The following is an 18,234-nucleotide window of genomic DNA, read 5'->3' as shown; positions in this document are numbered from 1 at the left end:
ATGCAAACTAGTTTAGAGAACCAAAATCAGCTTTTTGGTAAAGGAAGTGTTGAAAATCTGTTTTCCACAAGCTTTTCAATATTTCACTGTGTTTCAGACATTACATTGGTGGTTTTGCTGAATCATGCCAGCTAATCAGTACTCAATTGGTGACTAACTCATCAATAGTTAATTAGCCTGTGACGCTGCATTTCCTCATTTAAAACTTGCTGTAACCAAAAGCACCTGCTAAATGAATACATGTAAAATGTACTTGATTAAAAATATATGAATGGGAATTAGAAATAATAAATAAATAAACTGAAATAAAAAAGAAGATAAATAAACAGAACTAAACAAATAAATAACTAAATAAACTAATAAATAAATATGTGTGTGTGTGTGTGTATATACAGAGAGAGAGAGAGAGAGAGAGCGAAAGAAAGAGAGAGAGAAAGATAATTTTCATAATATATGTAAAAAAAAATGAAAAAGTTTAAATTAACAGAAAATCAATTTAAAACAATAAATAAACAGGAAATCAAACAACTAAATAAACAAACAAATATAAATAAATAAAAATACTAATAAATAAATAACTAAATAGATAACTAAATAAATAGAAGAATAGGTAAACTGAACAATAACTTAACATAAGTTAACAAGAAAAAAACTTAATAAAAGTTAATAACAAACTAACAAACAAATCAATATGTAAATATGTATATATACAGTACAGACCAAAAGTTTGGACACACCTTCTCATTCAAAGATTTTTCTTTATTTTCATGACTATGAATATTGTAGAGTCACACTGAAGGCATCAAGGGCTATTTGACCAAGAAGGAGAGTGATGGGGTGCTGCGCCAGATGACCTGGCCTCCACAGTCACCGGACCTGAACCCAATCGAGATGGTTTAGGGGTGAGCTGGACCGCAGACAGAAGGCAAAGGGGCCAACAAGTGCTAAGCATCTCTCGTGGAACTCCTTCAAAACTGTTGGAAGAGCATTTCAGGTGACTACCTCTTGAAGCTCATCAAGAGAATGCCAAGAGTGTGCAAAGCAGTAATCAAAGCAAAAGGTGGCTACTTTGAAGAACCTAGAATATGACATATTTTCAGTTGTTTCACACTTTTTTGTTATGTATATAATTCCATATAAGATTCCACAGGTGTTAATTCATAGTTTTGATGCCTTCAGTGAATCTACAATTTTCATAGTCATGAAAATAAAGAAAACTCTTTGAATGAGAAGGTGTGTCCAAACTTTTGGTCTGTATTGTATATCCACATATTTATATGTAAATAAATTATGTTTTATATTATAATATATGTAAATAATAATTTAAGCCTAAATAAAAAATATAAATAAATAGAAAATGCATATAAAGCAATAAATAAATAAAGTGAAAATAAACAAACACACATAAATCAAACTAACTAAATAAACAAAATTACATAGAAAAAAATAAAAAGAGATTAAATAAATAAATAAAAACACCAAAAAAGAAACTGAAAACATAAACCGATAAACTAACAAATAACCAAACAGATAACTAAATAAATAGAAAAATAATTAATTAAAAAGAACAACAAACAAGCAAGCCATCAAATAAATAAACAAATCAGGTATTTCTGCCTTAGGTTTCAACAACACCACACCAACAATAACCAAGGAAATTCATGGTAATCTACACTAGACTGTGAATATCAATCCTCTGCATTACAGTTTCTTTCTCTATCCTATCTGTTACTGTAAACATTCCACATGTTCTAATTCCCATCAGTCTGCTTCAGAGTTCAAGCGTATTCAAACAGGACTGAGCAGTGAAACCTGTCTCTCTCTCTCTCGCTCACACACACACACACACACACACACACACACACACACACACACACACACACACACACACACACACACACACACACACACACACACACACACAAACAGACAGACACGTGCACTCACCTCCTTTCCACCATATATCTTAAGAGAAACATAATACAGCATGGCCCTTGCATAATACAAAACATATCGGGGCACCAACTCAAAACAGAGCAGAACTGGAGTCTCTGGATCGCACGCAAAACACATCACTGCCCGAGGAGAAGCGGTCAGAAATTAACATGCAGGTTAATAGGTCAAACTCAAGGCTGGCACTTGCCTTTTAGTGTGTGTGTGCGTGTGCTTTTCGGCTTTTTCTGGCTTTACTTTACAGCTATGTTCATGTCCGCTGCAAATGCTGGACTGGGCAGGCGGGACAAGAGAAAGGGAGATGGGTAGAGAGGAAGCTGGCAGGCACCTCGACCCCTCCCCTGCTCTCTGTCTGCCTGCTGTGTGTTAAACTATATCCGTGCACATGTCTCCCCTTCCAGAGTCACTAGACATTACCTTATAAAAGAACCAAAGGAACTCTCTCTCTCTCAACCCTAATAATAGCCCACCCCTTGACTCCAACTGCACTGCAAACAAAAAAATCACTTTTTAAATCATAATTTTCTTATTGGATTATTTTATTTTACTTTACTTTAGTTTTTTTTTACTACAAAACTACATAACAAAAAAAAAATATATATATATATATAGTTAGATATGATGAAAACTTATTTTATTAAACTTTAGTTATATAATTTATATAAATTATATATATATATATATATATATATATATATATATATATATATATATATATATATATATATATATATATGTATATATATTTAATCTTTTAGGAATAATTGTTAGATTTATGCTGAATTATTTTTATCCTCATTTTACCAGATTATTTTAGGAACAATTATTAAATGAATGCTTAAAACCAGCAAAAAAGGTTAGAAAAAAAAACAAACTAACAGACAGATATATATATATATATATATATATGCAAATTAGTGTTCTCTAAAAAAAAGTTTGCATTTGCTTATTCAAAAAATCAGTGCAAAGAAATTTATAATTTTAAATATTTTTATACTTTAATTACAAAGATATTTGTAAAATTTTTCAAGTCAAAAACACTGATTAGGAAAATAAGATTTTGCAGTGTGTCACCCTGTTCCTCCCTCTGTCAGTATAAAGAAGTGTCCTCGTGTACACGGATTCACATGACTCAACATCTCTGGCGGTCTGAATCCAGCCACAACTTTGCTCTGTTTTTCCCAGGGGGGAGAGGGAAAGTGAGTGTGGGGATGGAGAAGGAGGGAGTAGGAGAAGAATGACGGTGTGGAGTGGGGGTTCTGGAGCATTGCCCCGCGCTGGCTCAAATTTCCCGCTTGTCAAGCCTGATGGATTTGGCTAAAAATAAAAGAAAGTGGAGGCCCATGACGGGCAGATGAAGGAATGAATGAACTTTGCTGCAGCTTTACCCCCTACCCCATCCAAAAAAAACAAAAACACTCAATAACCCTCAACGGCAACTCCGAGAACTTCCTCCCTCGCTTTCGAACAAAGATGTTCTGATGCCAAGCGTGGCTAAGAGAAGTGCATTTCAGAAACAAATGTCCCCTTTTTCCCAAAGTCCAGACAGTGAGAGAGCACCAGGGAGAGAGAGAGAGGGACAAAAGAGACACAAAACATCCCAGGAAGATTGGGGATTCCTCTTCTTTCATTAATGCAACCCCCTTTGGGCTACAAATACAAACATAAGGTTCACGCTGGACAGTTTGCAGCATTATACAAAGTACGAGAGCGGGGCTAGTTGTCACGACTCACTAACTATACTTTTATTCAACAATGACAGATTAAACTGATCAAAAGTGACTGTAAAAAAAAATCTAGATAAAAAAATTATCATGGCTATTAAAAAAACAGTATAATACTGATAAGAAATTAATTAAGCATCAAGCAACATTTGACAATGAAGACTGGAGTAATGATGCTGAAAATTCGCCTTTGACATCACAGGAATAAATAATATTTGAAAATATAACTAAATAGAAAACAGTTATTTTAAATTGTAATAATATTTCACAATATTACTATTGTTTACTGTATTGATCAACAGTAAATGCAGCACTGGTAAGCATAACAGACTTACTTAAAAAAATCTTTCTTAAAAAAATCTTAAGTTATGAATTAAATTATAACGTTTGCAAGTCAAAACAAGTTGGTCAGGACACAGGACAAAATTATTTGATATTTTAAATCCATTTTTGCTGTTTTAATAATTGTTGTGCATTGCAGGTGTGACAACTTGCTCCATATGATGTGACAACATGCCCCACTACTTTCCCAAAGGTCAACATGTGTTTCCTTTTCGAGGGCATTAACAGTGTAAATATTTAATAACTAGGTACAGAAATCAACTTTCAAAAAAACTAGTCTCTACTGGTAGCCTCTATTCGACACCCCATATGAACAGGGTGAGAAAGGCTGCATGATGGGTAAAAATGAAAATTAGGCCATTCCTAGAGACCAAAAGGAAAGAAAGAGACACCAGCAAAGGAAATCAAATAAAAGAGAGGAAGTAAGAAGGATTCAATGTCACCTTTGTCAGGTCAGAGATCTCGGTCAGAGATCTCAAGCCTCGAGCGCAAGTCTTCCAATGTCATCCCGAAATGAATTTGCACAGACCCTCGCAGGCATGAACAAAGCATTCCTCAACTATTTCCCATGTTTCGCCGGCTTTAGATCACTGCAAGGCTACTATACCGTACCATCTGTGACTGCAGCTGTGGTAAACCCTCCATCCACTGCCACTCACAAAGTTTATGTGTGACACACTGACCAGCAGCAGACTAGAGAAGTGCCACTCTCCACCCTGTACTCTCTTGATGACCACTGATATAGATACTTCCTTTTCAAAAAGCTAATTAGATGAAAACCGCACCTGGTTTCACCTGGCTTAAATGGCTACCCAAGAGCTCCCTGAAATATCTTCCCTCACCTCATCTCATGGTAGGAGATGGTACGTGATACAGCAGGGTTAAAAATAGCCCCTCTCTCTCTCTCACACTCATTCTCCATGACCTTTCACTTGCTCTCCTTACTGCTCGGAGCGTCGGAGGAAGCCTCAACATGCAGCTTCTTGACACAGACGAGACTCCTCGAACCAAAACACACCCAGAACAGGAGATGGTGTTATAGCCCCAAGTTTCTCACGGGGCAGTAAAATGAACTCTGTGGCCGGTGTCACATTTGTGATTTATAAAACAACCAAAGGGAATGGCTGAAAAGACGCTATGCAAGCCAGCACAAAATGGTCATTTACAAACTGAACGGTGTCAGTCATTTCCAAAGGTTTACCTGTCATATTAAAAAGCACACAAAATATCAACTAACCCCTCAGGGTGCCATTGAAGGGTGTGTTTGTGATTCATTCATTAGGATATGATGAAATGTTCGCCCTCATGCTCCTCTTTTTTTAAATAAATAGGCTATTTTGTGTCATTTAATCTTTGGAAATAATTACCAACTGATTTCCCACAAAACTTTTTCCTTGCTAAATGGACATAAACGTCGCCAAATTCCATGACGTAAGTGCGAAAACTCACGGAGAGCGAACACTCCTCTGAGACTCAACGAAAACAAACGAGAGCATGTTTAGAGAAATCTCTAAATCTTTGTTTTCATATTTGCATCAAGCCGCTCGCTCACCAGACCCCAGAAACATTACATCACTGAGAGCCTGGAGCCCCCCGTGGCATCGGGACCCTTCACTTGTGTGGTTTCATCAATCAATGCCCTTTGAGTGAAAAGAATGCATGAGAGGGAAGGAGAGACGTGAAAGCCATTTGTTTTCTTTGTTAGGCACAAGCGGAAGACTTGAATCAATAGCTGAAGCCTATGAATCAAACTCTGGAGGTGGTCTGCTCACAAACAAGCCGTTCTGAGTCACACGTTTTAACGAGTCATTGCTCTCGGACATGGGAGAGAATGAGAAACACACCACTGTACGGTCGGGCCTTGATGCAGCTGTGCCGGGCATCTTAATCCATGACATTACAACATACTCAAATCACTCTTTCCTTTATGTTCTTTTTCCTCTGTCCACTTTGTTGGCTGGCTTAATGCAAAACACAAAGTCGTAAAGTGAGTTATGTTCCCCGGTTACATAAAGGGATAGTTCACCCCCCCAAAAATTCTATCACCGTCTACTCACCATCAGACGTTTTGACCGTGTAATAAAACTCAATGGGGTCCAATGTTGTTTTTGCTTTGACTTTTATTATATGCACTTTTTATCTTTTGTGTTCCAAAGACATCAAGGTGAGTAAATGATGAGAATTCTCTTTTTTGTGTGAATGATTCCTTTTATAAGGCTAAGCAACAGTATCGTTGAGTTTACGAAAGAGATGGGAGAGCAAAAAATCAAAACAAAAGTGTTGAAAGCCTGCTGCTTTTCCCCTTCCAGACAATCCAGTCATTCAAAGGCATTCCTGGTGCATGATGGGGGAAACTTCACCCACTCAGAGTTATAAGTGCATGCAACATGCCTCACTATGACTTGAACAATGTCCTCTTTCATTGGCTTCACTCCATGCTGCACATGCAGAAAAGAACGCTGGGAACGGGACAGATCGCTAGCTCACAGTGTGCACACACTGAGGACGAACTGAGGGTAGATACAGATGATAGCCATATATGGAGATTAGGATATACAGTAAATTGCCATGTCACTTTATACTGACTTTTTAAATTGTAAATGATCAGTTAATCAATATAAATCCAATATGTGTTTTACATGACATTGTAAAATCTGAGCTTGCACACCGAGACTGGAAATCTAAGTTTTCGTTTTTGTTTTGTTTTTGTTTTTCTTTCAATATTTTTTTTTTGTGCATTTTTGCCTTTCTTATGACAGGACAGATCAGAACTGAAAGGAAGCAAAATATAGGGGGTAGAATAGGGAAAGGTCCTTGATTTGGGATTCGAACTTGGGACGCCTGTACTGCAACCACTTGTATGTCGACAAGTTGTAGAATTTGGAAAATGTAAGTCGACATGATTTTCACCTTATCTATTTTCTAAATTCAGGTTACAGATCTTATTGTGAACAATTCATCCCTATATACGTTTCATATGGGAAGTCGTGGCCTAATGGTTAGAGAGTCGGACTCCCAATCGAAGGGTTGTGAGTTCGAGTCTCGGGCCGGCAGGAATTGTGGGTGGGGGGAGTGCATGTACAGTTCTCTCTCCACCCTCAATACCACGACTTAGGTGCCCTTGAGCAAGGCATCGAACCCCCAACTGCTCCCCGGGCGCCGCAGCATAAATGGCTGCCCACTGCTCCGGGTGTGTGTTCACAGTGTGTGTGTTCACTGCTCTGTGTGTGTGCACTTCGGATGGGTTAAATGCAGAGCACAAATTCTGAGTATGGGTCACCATACTTGGCTGAATGTCACCTCACTCACTCATATTTTTAAACTAATTTTCTCGTAATTTTGAATCAAAATGACATGACTGAGTCTTCCCGTGGTGACTAATGACAATCTTCTCCAATCATTTAGTCCACTTAAATTCTGTCCCTGTAAGCTTGCAAGCAATGCCCACATCTTATAATCCAATCAAGAACTGATGGCTAAGTCCCCATCCTACTTTTTTTCTTTTTCGAAAAGCTATATCACTTGAATGTGTGTCGCAGTACAGAAGAAAAGATCTGCCGCTACTTTAAACAAAGACATAAAATGCCATAAAAAGAGTACAATTATTGTGTAGTATTTCTAGATCACTAATCAAAGAAGACGTGAATCATGTGACTCTTTGAAGAGATGGTCAGATGTTCGTCCACAGCAACACAAGATGTTCTTTGGATCGTCACAAATCATGCTGAAGAACATGATCATCATTAGGACTGAAAAATTTGTGTTCATGCAGCTCGAGTGCTGCTGTCATTAAACCAAAAGAGTGTGCAAGCAAAAGCTACAACATCCTGAAGTTCGTCTTCATTTTTAAAATTCAACTTTTCACCCAAATTGTTATACTGATAATATATTAATAAAACAATTTATATTTAATTAGAAAAACACAAAACAAGCATTTCCATGTGTGGTCTCGGACATTTAGATTACACTTTTTATCATTATAGTAGTAAGGTGTGGCATGGCTGACATTGACAACATCAGGAGATCTTCAAAAGTTCATCTCCTCGAAAAAAATCTTGGGAAATCTGCTCTCCAACAAGAACTTTCTAGGCTGACCAACCAGCAGCTTTACCCATGTAAGTCTGTGAGTGAGTCCAATGACTCTGAGACAAAGCTTTCTTTTGTCCTTTTTAATAGCCCTCCAATGAAGACGGGATATGAGGCTTGACTTTACATACACATAAGATGCATGTGCGGCCCGTTCACTCGAGGATTTCAGAGTCACATTTCAGAATGATCAAATCTTTTCCTCTCACAGCAGCAAAAGCCGCTTCTCCATATTAAAAGTTAAACTGGCATGTATTACTGAACTTTCAGGGAAAGAAAGAGAAAATGGATCCGACAAGGTACTATGATGCTTTCATAATTAGATTGAACCTTCTGGCAGGAATTCAGCTACAATGAAAGTTAATATTGCAGTCACTTTGCGGCTCGATATATTTATTTATACGGTTGATATTTGCAGCACCTGGAGAGGAAACTGTGAAAAGGAAGCTTTATTTCCTTTGCAAGACACTTTAGAAATACAAGTACATAAACTAGATCAGAAAAGAAAACCTTTTAAGAAATCTGGTTTTTATTGGTGCGATTTTGCACCCGATGTGCCTTCTCTTCAAAATGGCAGACTTCCTAATTGAAACTAAACACTAGATATACAATGTTTATTGGAGATTTTTTGCAAGATTGCAGGTGGTTTCATTCAAGTTCTCAAAGGGGACCACCGGACGCTTGCAGGGATGTTTGAGGACACCCGTCAAACATTTACCCGCCCCACAACTGACCTGATACCTATGTGAACGTGATCCGCTTCCATGATCTTTTGGGTCTATAAAAAATCTGACAATGTCTGAAGTCAACTCTGCCTGGCAAACACATCCAACAAAACAATATAGCATTTCCAAGCCAAGTCGCCCATCTTTTATGCAAATGCATTTGGGTGTAAAAGCAAAAGTCATGCAATTCAACTCAAATATGATCACTCACAGTGGTCTGTTCCATTGTTTTTCTGCTCTGACAGGAGGTGACAACGACAGCTCCGAGTGTTAGCATGCGCTGAGATGCTCCTGTGTGACTGTGGGATTGAGACGCATGTTTTGGTGCAGCGCCAGCAACAGTTTTCGGCTGGGTTTTCGGGGTCGACAGCACAGGCCTCCTAATAGAGGAACGTCTCTCTGTGTGGAGTAAGCTCCACCTCGTCACGTTAACACACGCCCCTCAGACTTCATTGACTGTAAACCTCAGCAATACTTCCTTTCCTGTAATGAAGAGTGAATTTCTTATTATCATACATCACATCTTTCTCAGATAATCAAAACAACAAATATCAGTCTACATCTTATGAGGCAAAACCGACAGGTTTAGTCACCTAATTTAGATCGCGCTTATTCTAAACGAATGATGTAATGAATCACAGTTTACAAAGTGATGTCGTGTTTGTACAGTGAGCTACATCATTTGTAGTCTCAGAAACATTTGAAACCTAATTTGGCAGTCATTTGTTCTGGTGTGGGACACTTGTACTTTCCATGTATGTTAATGAATGTCAACCTAACATCTTTTTTAATCTTTAACCATGTGGTTTATTTCGCTTGTGCATACATTCATCAACTTCTCTGACATTAAATTATGGAAAAAGGCATGAACATTGAACATTCTTGATTTTTGCATTAATTATATTAGATATAAATGTTCTTGTTCTTTCTTTTTATTTAGTAGTTTTTTGGTCAGCTTTAATTGAGGTTTCAATAAAGGTTTTACTAAAGTCTGACACTTTAACTGTAAAACTATTGTTGTTTGTTTTGTATATTCTAAACTTTTCTTAAAAAAACACAGTTTGTGATAATAGTTTACACCAGTAAAATAAACTTGCATCGGTTGTATTGTAAAAAAAAAAAAAAAAAAAAAGTAATGGTTAAAGATAAGAACAATATAGAAAGACAATAATCTAAACTTAAGATAAGCATAAAATAAAACCATGTAAAGTTACATTATTATATACATCTAAAATATTATATACAATTTGTAAATCTATTATAAAAATCACAAAAAACTAAACAAAACAAAGATTGTTAGGGTCATGTGATAATACATGATTGTTTCTATTTCTTAGAATGTGCTTCATGGAAACATTTCTAAATGTTAAAACCACGTAGGTATGTGTCAGACAGTTAGTCTGAGAAGTTGAAATGTTACACCGCCCTACATTTTTTGGCTTCTTTTTTCCATTTTTTAAACTTAGTAATTGCTGTAAGCATTTGCCTATAGGCAAAGGTGGAGCCCTGTTCTTCAAGACTGTCCCTGTCTATGTCTGTTTGAGAAGACAAACAACCCTGACTAGTTATCTTCCGTGCATCTGCAAATAACTGTTCCACTGCATGCATCAAACTATACAAATATATGTAATACAAAGATTCTTACAAACATATATATAACACATATAAAAATATAATACAAACACCTACATCAACAGACCAAGAACCACAAATAAAGGGAACAATGAAAAGGCTATTATCTAAAATTTTAAAAGCATCTTAATATAAAATTAGAGCCACATTCTGTTGCTTCTTTTCTTGCTCTTTGAAACAAAAGATCTAACCAAAAACTATTTAAAAACTACTTTTCAAATAACAATTAACAAAAGCTATTTTTTTTTAAATAAAAAATAATGTTAATACCTCTTAAAAGTATTATTTTATTATTATTATTAATTATTACTTACTAGTTAACAATTAAAAAAAATATATAATCATATCATCATATCAATCACATCACTGTACATCACACAGATCCATGATAAAAAAACATATTTTATGTCCACGAATGTTTTGAGAATATAAATAATATGCACAAAGTCAAAGATATCACCTATAAAACTAACAGCAACCTCAAGATTCGTTGTGGAGTCTTAGCTAGACAGTTAAAGGCAGCAGCATGTTTTCCTTCAAGACACTCCTCACTGGAATGACCGGGTCTTGGACTCATTGACCCTTGGCACTTAAACCTGTTGACTGTAAGTTAAGGTCACAGCTATTGACTGCATGCCCATAAATCTGTCCGTACCTAACGGTGGGCCGAGTGGCTTCTTTCAGCTACCTGATAAATCGAGCTAGACTCTGAGCCGCGTGCAGAGAGAGATCCATTTATGGATCAATGCATCCTTAACAGCAGTATTATATTGTGTATAGAACATTCAAAGCTTTTGAGGTCTGTGGTCGTGACCATTGTGCTCTCAGGTTAAGAAACTGTAATTCTGTCCCGCGCACACGCACGTCAAACTTCCCACCTCAGGCGAGTAAAAGCAGCATTCCATACGTCAAACTGCACTACATGACAGCGAACTCTCAAATACCATGTTTAATATTTTCCATTCTGCAGAAACATCATTTCCTTTGACCTTAGGCTTTTGTTTACGGCTGCAACATTCGGCAAAAAATATGTCGCTCGTGTATGGTTTCTAACCTCTGCTGTAATATATATTTTTCTGCTGTAAATGATGTAGCCTACTGTTGTTATCGTTCTCTTTTAAGACACTGCGAAAACATCTCTACCCAAATAAAGACAGAACAAAGCAAAGCTGTCACGTTCTGCAAGCCACACTGCAAGAGCTCAACCAATAAGAGGTTTCTGTCAGGCAGCGTAAAGCCACCACCGGTGCACGGTGTTGATTTGGTAAAGACACGAGCGATTTACTGTACATTAGAGACAGGAAGTGGTCCCGCCACCCCTGCTGCTCCACTCCCACCTCTTACCCCTCCCCCTCGCCACCTGTGCGACTCTCACAGGATGCACACACACTTACACACCTCCAGCTGCACAAAGACTGAAACCACATATCATACTTGTTTTTATTCATTCACACCTCAGTGCCCCACAAATCATTAATTTACTCCAGAGAACGTAAAATGCCTTTCAGACAATAAACTCTTGTTTTGAAAGCTACTACGAAGTTAACAGTAGCTGATGCGTATTGAAATCAAAATGTGACAAAAACAATGAAATTCTGAAATGACAAAAAAGCAAGTGTAATGTCTTACAAAGATGTCTTACAAAGAAATAGACTTGAATAAATTACTCGTTAATAAAAATATTAAAATTCTTTATTACTTATTGTCTGTTTTCACATAAGATGATCCTCATCATTCAACATACATATACAGAAAGCATATAACACAAGCACCAATAATAATACTCATTATAATTAAGTTAAAAAAAGTAAAAATAATTTTATATTATTACATTTTTTATCTTTACTTTTATTGTTGATTAATAAAAAATATTAGTAAAAAGATTGTTACTTATAACACTATAGAAAATAATATTGATAATAGTATTACATTTTATTTTTATTACAAGTTATTTTTTTTAAATATTATCTTAGTTGGCGCAAAAAAAAACACCATCAACCAACATATTTAACCAAATAAACAAACAGATTAATAAAAAAATGACACTGAACTAATTGTGTTAGTATGCATTTTTTGATTAAATGTTTCTGTTTAATAAAGTAGTCAGACACGGGCTCATTTTCGTTAAAAGTATCCATCTGAAACAAATAAGAATACAACAATAATGACAACAACAACAAAAAATAGCAATATGTTATATGCAAAACTGTCGTTAAACTGAAAACTGACTGGTGTAAAAACTATTTTCACTCAGAAATCACTAGTACATTTCACAAAAACTGCAAAGAAATGGCAAGTAAAACATTGCATTAAAATGAGAAATTTTACAAAACTTTACAAAAACTTTACAAAAATTATAATTTGTCCCTGTTTTTAAACAGTTGAAGCTGTTTGTCAATTCTAGTGTTTAGTAGTAAGGCCAAGAAAAGTATATGTATATATTAAATGTTTTCAATTTCATACATACACAAAATATAAAATTTAACACCGTATTAAACCAAAACCTGTGATAAGAGCTGTCCAACCAGAGTTTAATCTATCCATCACTCCTCAAGTGTTCAACACCGCTGACTTGTTTGCGCTGACCTCTGCTGAAAGATTATTATTTATTCATGATTATTCATACAAACGTTCATCATCCACAGATGTTTCCAATAGACTGCGGTGTAAAACCTCCACGCACATAATGGGACTGATTTGTTCTTCATTCTGAAGTGCAAAGCAATACAAATAAATCCGTCTGGGAGGAATTCTGACCTTTGCCTGATCCAGCATTCCCTCCGACTGCACTTTGCCTGCCGAGTCGCTCTGGCAAGCGGAAAACAACTCGCCGCGCAGGGGTCCCCCCCCGATGCCCTCCATCCCTCGCTCCCCATCTCTTTTTACTAGCTGTCTCTCTCTAAAACAATGATCTCACCCACTTACCAGGAATCCACTGATTGTTTTAAATACCTTCCACTCTTGTGGACTCAAGTCACTATTTCCCATCCAGAAAATAGGGAAAAAAAAGCCAGAATGGGAAGAAATTGACCTTGGCAGGAAGTTTTGTATCTAGCATGCCTGAAACACAGTTCATTCAGGCTCTCAGCCGACATTGTTTTAAATTACCGCTGTCCCATGCAGCAATTCACTATGGAGTAATGGAGAACAAGAGAGAGAGCGAGGTCAAAAACATTCACATTTTTCTGCAAGTTATGGTTGGCTGCAAATCTAAGGAATCTGAAAATGAAGTTGCCAAGGTACAGGAACGGTCTTTTATTTTTTTCTTCAATCCAACTCAAAACCATTTCTCTGAGGAAGAGTGTGAAGTGGAGGTTTTGACAGCATAGCTGTGGTATGTTCACCTGGGATAAGCCTTGACAGAGCATCCAATGACGCACATACAGAGCGGAGAAAAAACATCAACACTTCTGCTGGCAAACATACCCAATTCTGAATCATTCACATAAATGTTTAAGGGTAAATATGGCATGAAACATTCATAGCAACACCATTTTCATATATGCTAAAATAAGCAGGAAAGCATTCAACGGCGTCATCTTGAAAGATGGGGGAAATAGGAAAAAACCGAAAGACACAACAAAACAGATTTTCCAGGCTGGGCGGCACTAGTGTGTGTGTTATGTGCTTTAGTAAGTTTTGTGGTGTGGTGTGTAGGTTATATTTAGTCTGAGCATCAATATTGACACAGCACACTGCATATGACTCATCTGTACCGACACAGGCCAATGACACCCCTGCCCTCCCGCGCACGTTTCCTTAGTCCTATTGTGGTGTGAAACCGTTTTCATTTGTGTGTGACAGTGTGTCTATGTATATAATGTAAATATGAGTGTGTGTCTGTGTAATTGCTTGAGGCTGTGCCTGGCCCACATTCACTGCAGTACTTGGAGTGGCTGTTTTGCAGGCAGTAAAGACACTCCTGCCTGCTTCACTCAGGACACTGATTGCCTGTTTGTCATGTCTGGAGAGAGTAGCACTCAAGTACTCTGAGCTTAAGACTTCGGAGCAGCCAAGCATTGATAAGGTGGCCAGGCCTGGAGATTTCTGCAGACAGCAGCACATCAGTGCATAAATAATGCTGGAGCAGTTACGAGTGTGAGAAAGAGAGGAAGAGCTGCAAACGGAGATCCAGTGACACTGCACAAGCTGTTTCCAATTCCTATGATGCCTGCTAGTGTACACTGCGCCATGCATACTTTCCAGGGGATATCTGTAGAAGTTACCTTTACTAGATAAAATGCATTCATTTGGGATAGCCTGCAATGTTAAATATAAAGTAATATATATATATATATATATATATATATAAACACACTTTTCAATATATAATGTAAAAAATACTTTTATTCAAAAGTTTGGGGTTTAGTAAAAAAAAAGGAGAAATGAATCATTTTAATTACTTTAATACTATTAATCAACAAGGATGTATTTAACTGATAAAAAGTAAAGTAAAACTCTTACACTGCTACATCCTTTTGCACTTTTACACAAAACTTTTGAATGTTTTATTCACCATAGAATAAAAAAAACATTATTACTTTCTGCAAAAATATTAAACAGCACAACTGTTAACAAATAATAGGAAGAAATGTTTATTCAACAAAAACATAAAAATAAAAAAATATCCTCCAAAGACTCGAAACTTTTAAATGGTTGTACATATATTACTATAATATCCAGATATAAAATATGCATTTAAATATAAATGAAAATATAACATTTACAATTAAATCTAATTAAATATGCCTTTCTTAAATAATATAAATATTTTTGCTAAAATAATATAATAAAAATGTTAATATTTTAATATGATTAAAAATTATATAATTTATATAAATTGTCATAGCTAAAATTACAAATGACTGTAATGTACAGTAGAAATTTTTTTTATCTTTATATCCCCAAACAATGCATAGAGATAAATAAAAAAATACTAGACCGGCAACTCATTTTGACCAGATTTACTTCAGCCAAACACTGTGTAGGACTTTGTGTAGGTGTTTGGTGGGTAAATTTCCCCCTTGCGATAGATGTAGACTTGTTTCCTGTATCGGTTGCAGTGTCTTTCTGAACATACCAGTTGAATCTAACAGCTCTTATGGAAGTTAGCCACATGTTGGACATATTTGTATGCTGTATGTTGCGCCAAAATGCTCTATCAAGCAGGACAGACTGAGTCAGCCTCACTTCCATCTAAACTTTCAATTGGTTTTAACTCCCACTCGAAGCGGAACGCAGAGGAGATGAGGAGAGGAGAGAGATGTCTGGCACATGGAGAATGTGAGAATGAATGAGTTGCAGACTGCAGAGTAAAGCGAAGTTACATGAATGAGTGTGCAAAGTACAGTGAAAGTAACCAAACAAGTCTGAAAGATGGGAAAACAGCGTGCTAGTGGTCTGCCGTTCTCCAGGGTTCTCCAGTTGCAGTGCACATGTGACTCAGCAGCTGCAGGCATGAATATTCTGACAGGGATGACAGATCCCAATTTAACAGCAGAACAAACACACACACCCAACGCACACAGGACGAGTCATCCACAGAGGAGATGCATTTAGCTTTAGACTTATAGGAGCGGAAAGAAAGTAATACTTTTATTGAGCAAGGATGCATTAAATTGATCAAAAGTGACAGCTGAGACATTTGTAATGTTAAAAAAGATTTCTATTTCAAATGAACGCTGTTCTTTTTAACAACCATGAGAAAATGTATCACTGTTTCTTCAAAAAAACATTAAGCTTTAAAACTATAAGAAATTTTACCTGAGCACTAAATCAGCATATTAGAATAATTTCTGAGAGATCATGTGAGACTGGAGTAATGGCTGCTGAAAATTCAGCTTTGCAATGACAAGATAAAATTCTGTTATAATATATTAAAATAGAAAACAGTTAATATAATATATAGTGACCACCATGCACATTTGCTGTATGAAAAAAGCCGCTTTGAAATGTTGTTCCACAGGACAAAGTCATATACTGGTTTGGAGAGACATAAGGATGGGTAGATGATGACAGATATTCTTTTTAAAGCAAGGTGTGACTCAATTGGACATGTGATTGCATGATTTCTGCTACAGCATTTTATACTAGAACTTCTCTTAGCTAAAATATTTGCTACTAAAATTTCTTAAGATACAAATCATGTTTATATGGCCATTCTGGCAAGTATGATGGGAAAAAAAATTCATAGTATTAAACATGTACTTACTTATCCTGTAAGTGTGTGCATATGCACACACACAATCTAAAACCTGCAGGGCAACAGGCTCAAACGCTGAAACCAAACTTGCCGTAAATTGAAACAGCATAGTTTCACAAAGGCAAACAACTTTGTGGTGAATACCTGCCACAGAAACAGGAAAAAAATAACAAATGACTGCAGATGATGAGCTCTGCAAACACAAAGAGCCACAGCTGAGTTAACTATGACACTTATCATCTTGATCTAAAAAAAATAAATAAAAATACAGTACATGAAACTGCATTTCAACCCTCATTGTTATTTAAACAGGTACAGCTAGTTTCCATTTTTCTCTAGACATAGTTGGAATAATACTAAAACCCCTTCTACACTCCTATATTGCCACAATATTAAATTAGGAAACAGTTCATAATAACTTAAATATAAAAACATTGATTATGACAAATGTCACTAGTGGTCCTATATAAATGACCTTTATTTAAAGTCTCAGAACAACTTATATTACACACCATTCATATGAGTTTTCATACAAGTACATAAAGGTATCTTATCCTCACAGACGCTGTATTTATTTGATACAAACTACAGATAATATTGTTAAACACCATTACAAATTATTCAGAAATCATTATAATATGCTGATTTGGTGCTCAAGAAACCTTTGTTATTGTTATCAAAATTAAAGTTGAATCTTTTTTTTATTTTGAATTTTTTTGTGGTGATACATTTTTCAGGTTTCTTTGATGGATAAAAAGTTAGAAAGAACAGCATTTATTAGAATTTCTAAATGTCTTTATTGTCAATTTATAATGCAACCTGGCTAAGTTCAAGTATTAATTAATTCATTGGAAAGAATCTTACTGACCCTATACTGTTGAACTGTAGTGTACATTGAGAAAAAGATCAATGAGAAAGAATGTGAGAGGTTTACTATGTGCGAGAGAGGCTGACAGTATCAAAACAGCAGCTGTGCCTTATGTTTACTGCTCGCTCAGAGCCGACGCCGCCAAGAGGAAGCACCGAAAATCTGACAGACACACGTCATCCATTAATAACTACACACATAAATCCCTCGATTCAACTTAAAACAGAACTCCCACAAAGAAGGAGTTTAAAAAGCAATCATCCGAACGTGACGGTAATTGTGTTAATTCAGCGCTCCGAGTGGAATTCTCTTTCCACACGCTGCTGTGGGCCGGAGAGACTGTTGACTGTTACGGAATTCCTGGTGTGGTTTTTATGGGCTTCCATTGAGTCGAACGCTTCCACTATTCCACCCATAAACTTCCTGCTCGTTTGCGCTTGTTGTTTTTAACTAGAGCTCAATTCAGGCCAGATGTGGACCGCCATGTCAGTCATTTTTATTTATATGTTTATCTGCATTTTAACACCGTTTAAAAGCACTGGATGACAGTGGCAAGTCAAAACTTTCAAATGAGACAATTTCACTGGGATACAGTGATGTATAGTCTGATTCAGATAACACAAGCAGACAATCCCAAAAATCCAAGAACAAAACAGTCCAATCAGGATTTGACCCTGTGGCAACAGCCAGTGAGATTTGCTT

At 36.4% G+C, this 18,234-nt stretch overlaps 1 protein-coding gene across 2 annotated transcripts in view; it reads right to left on the bottom strand.

The window, feature by feature from the left end:
- The window catches only part of bach2b (BTB and CNC homology 1, basic leucine zipper transcription factor 2b), a 94,248-nt gene that overhangs the window by 71,843 nt on the left and 4,171 nt on the right, over positions 1-18,234 (bottom strand). Inside the window, exon 2 of one of the 2 annotated variants that reach the window (XM_059512902.1) lies at positions 9,042-9,313. The exons of the other annotated variant lie outside the window; for it this stretch is intronic. Coding sequence (XP_059368885.1) covers positions 9,042-9,107 — 66 coding nt within the window. The 5' untranslated portion in view covers positions 9,108-9,313. The remainder of the gene's footprint in view (positions 1-9,041; positions 9,314-18,234) is intronic. 2 annotated transcript variants of the gene reach the window in all.

Source organism: Carassius carassius, chromosome 27 (assembly GCF_963082965.1).
Source record: "Carassius carassius chromosome 27, fCarCar2.1, whole genome shotgun sequence".
In the NCBI taxonomy this organism is placed as follows: Eukaryota; Metazoa; Chordata; class Actinopteri; order Cypriniformes; family Cyprinidae; genus Carassius; species Carassius carassius.
This window is presented reverse-complemented; position numbering and strand designations above follow the sequence as displayed.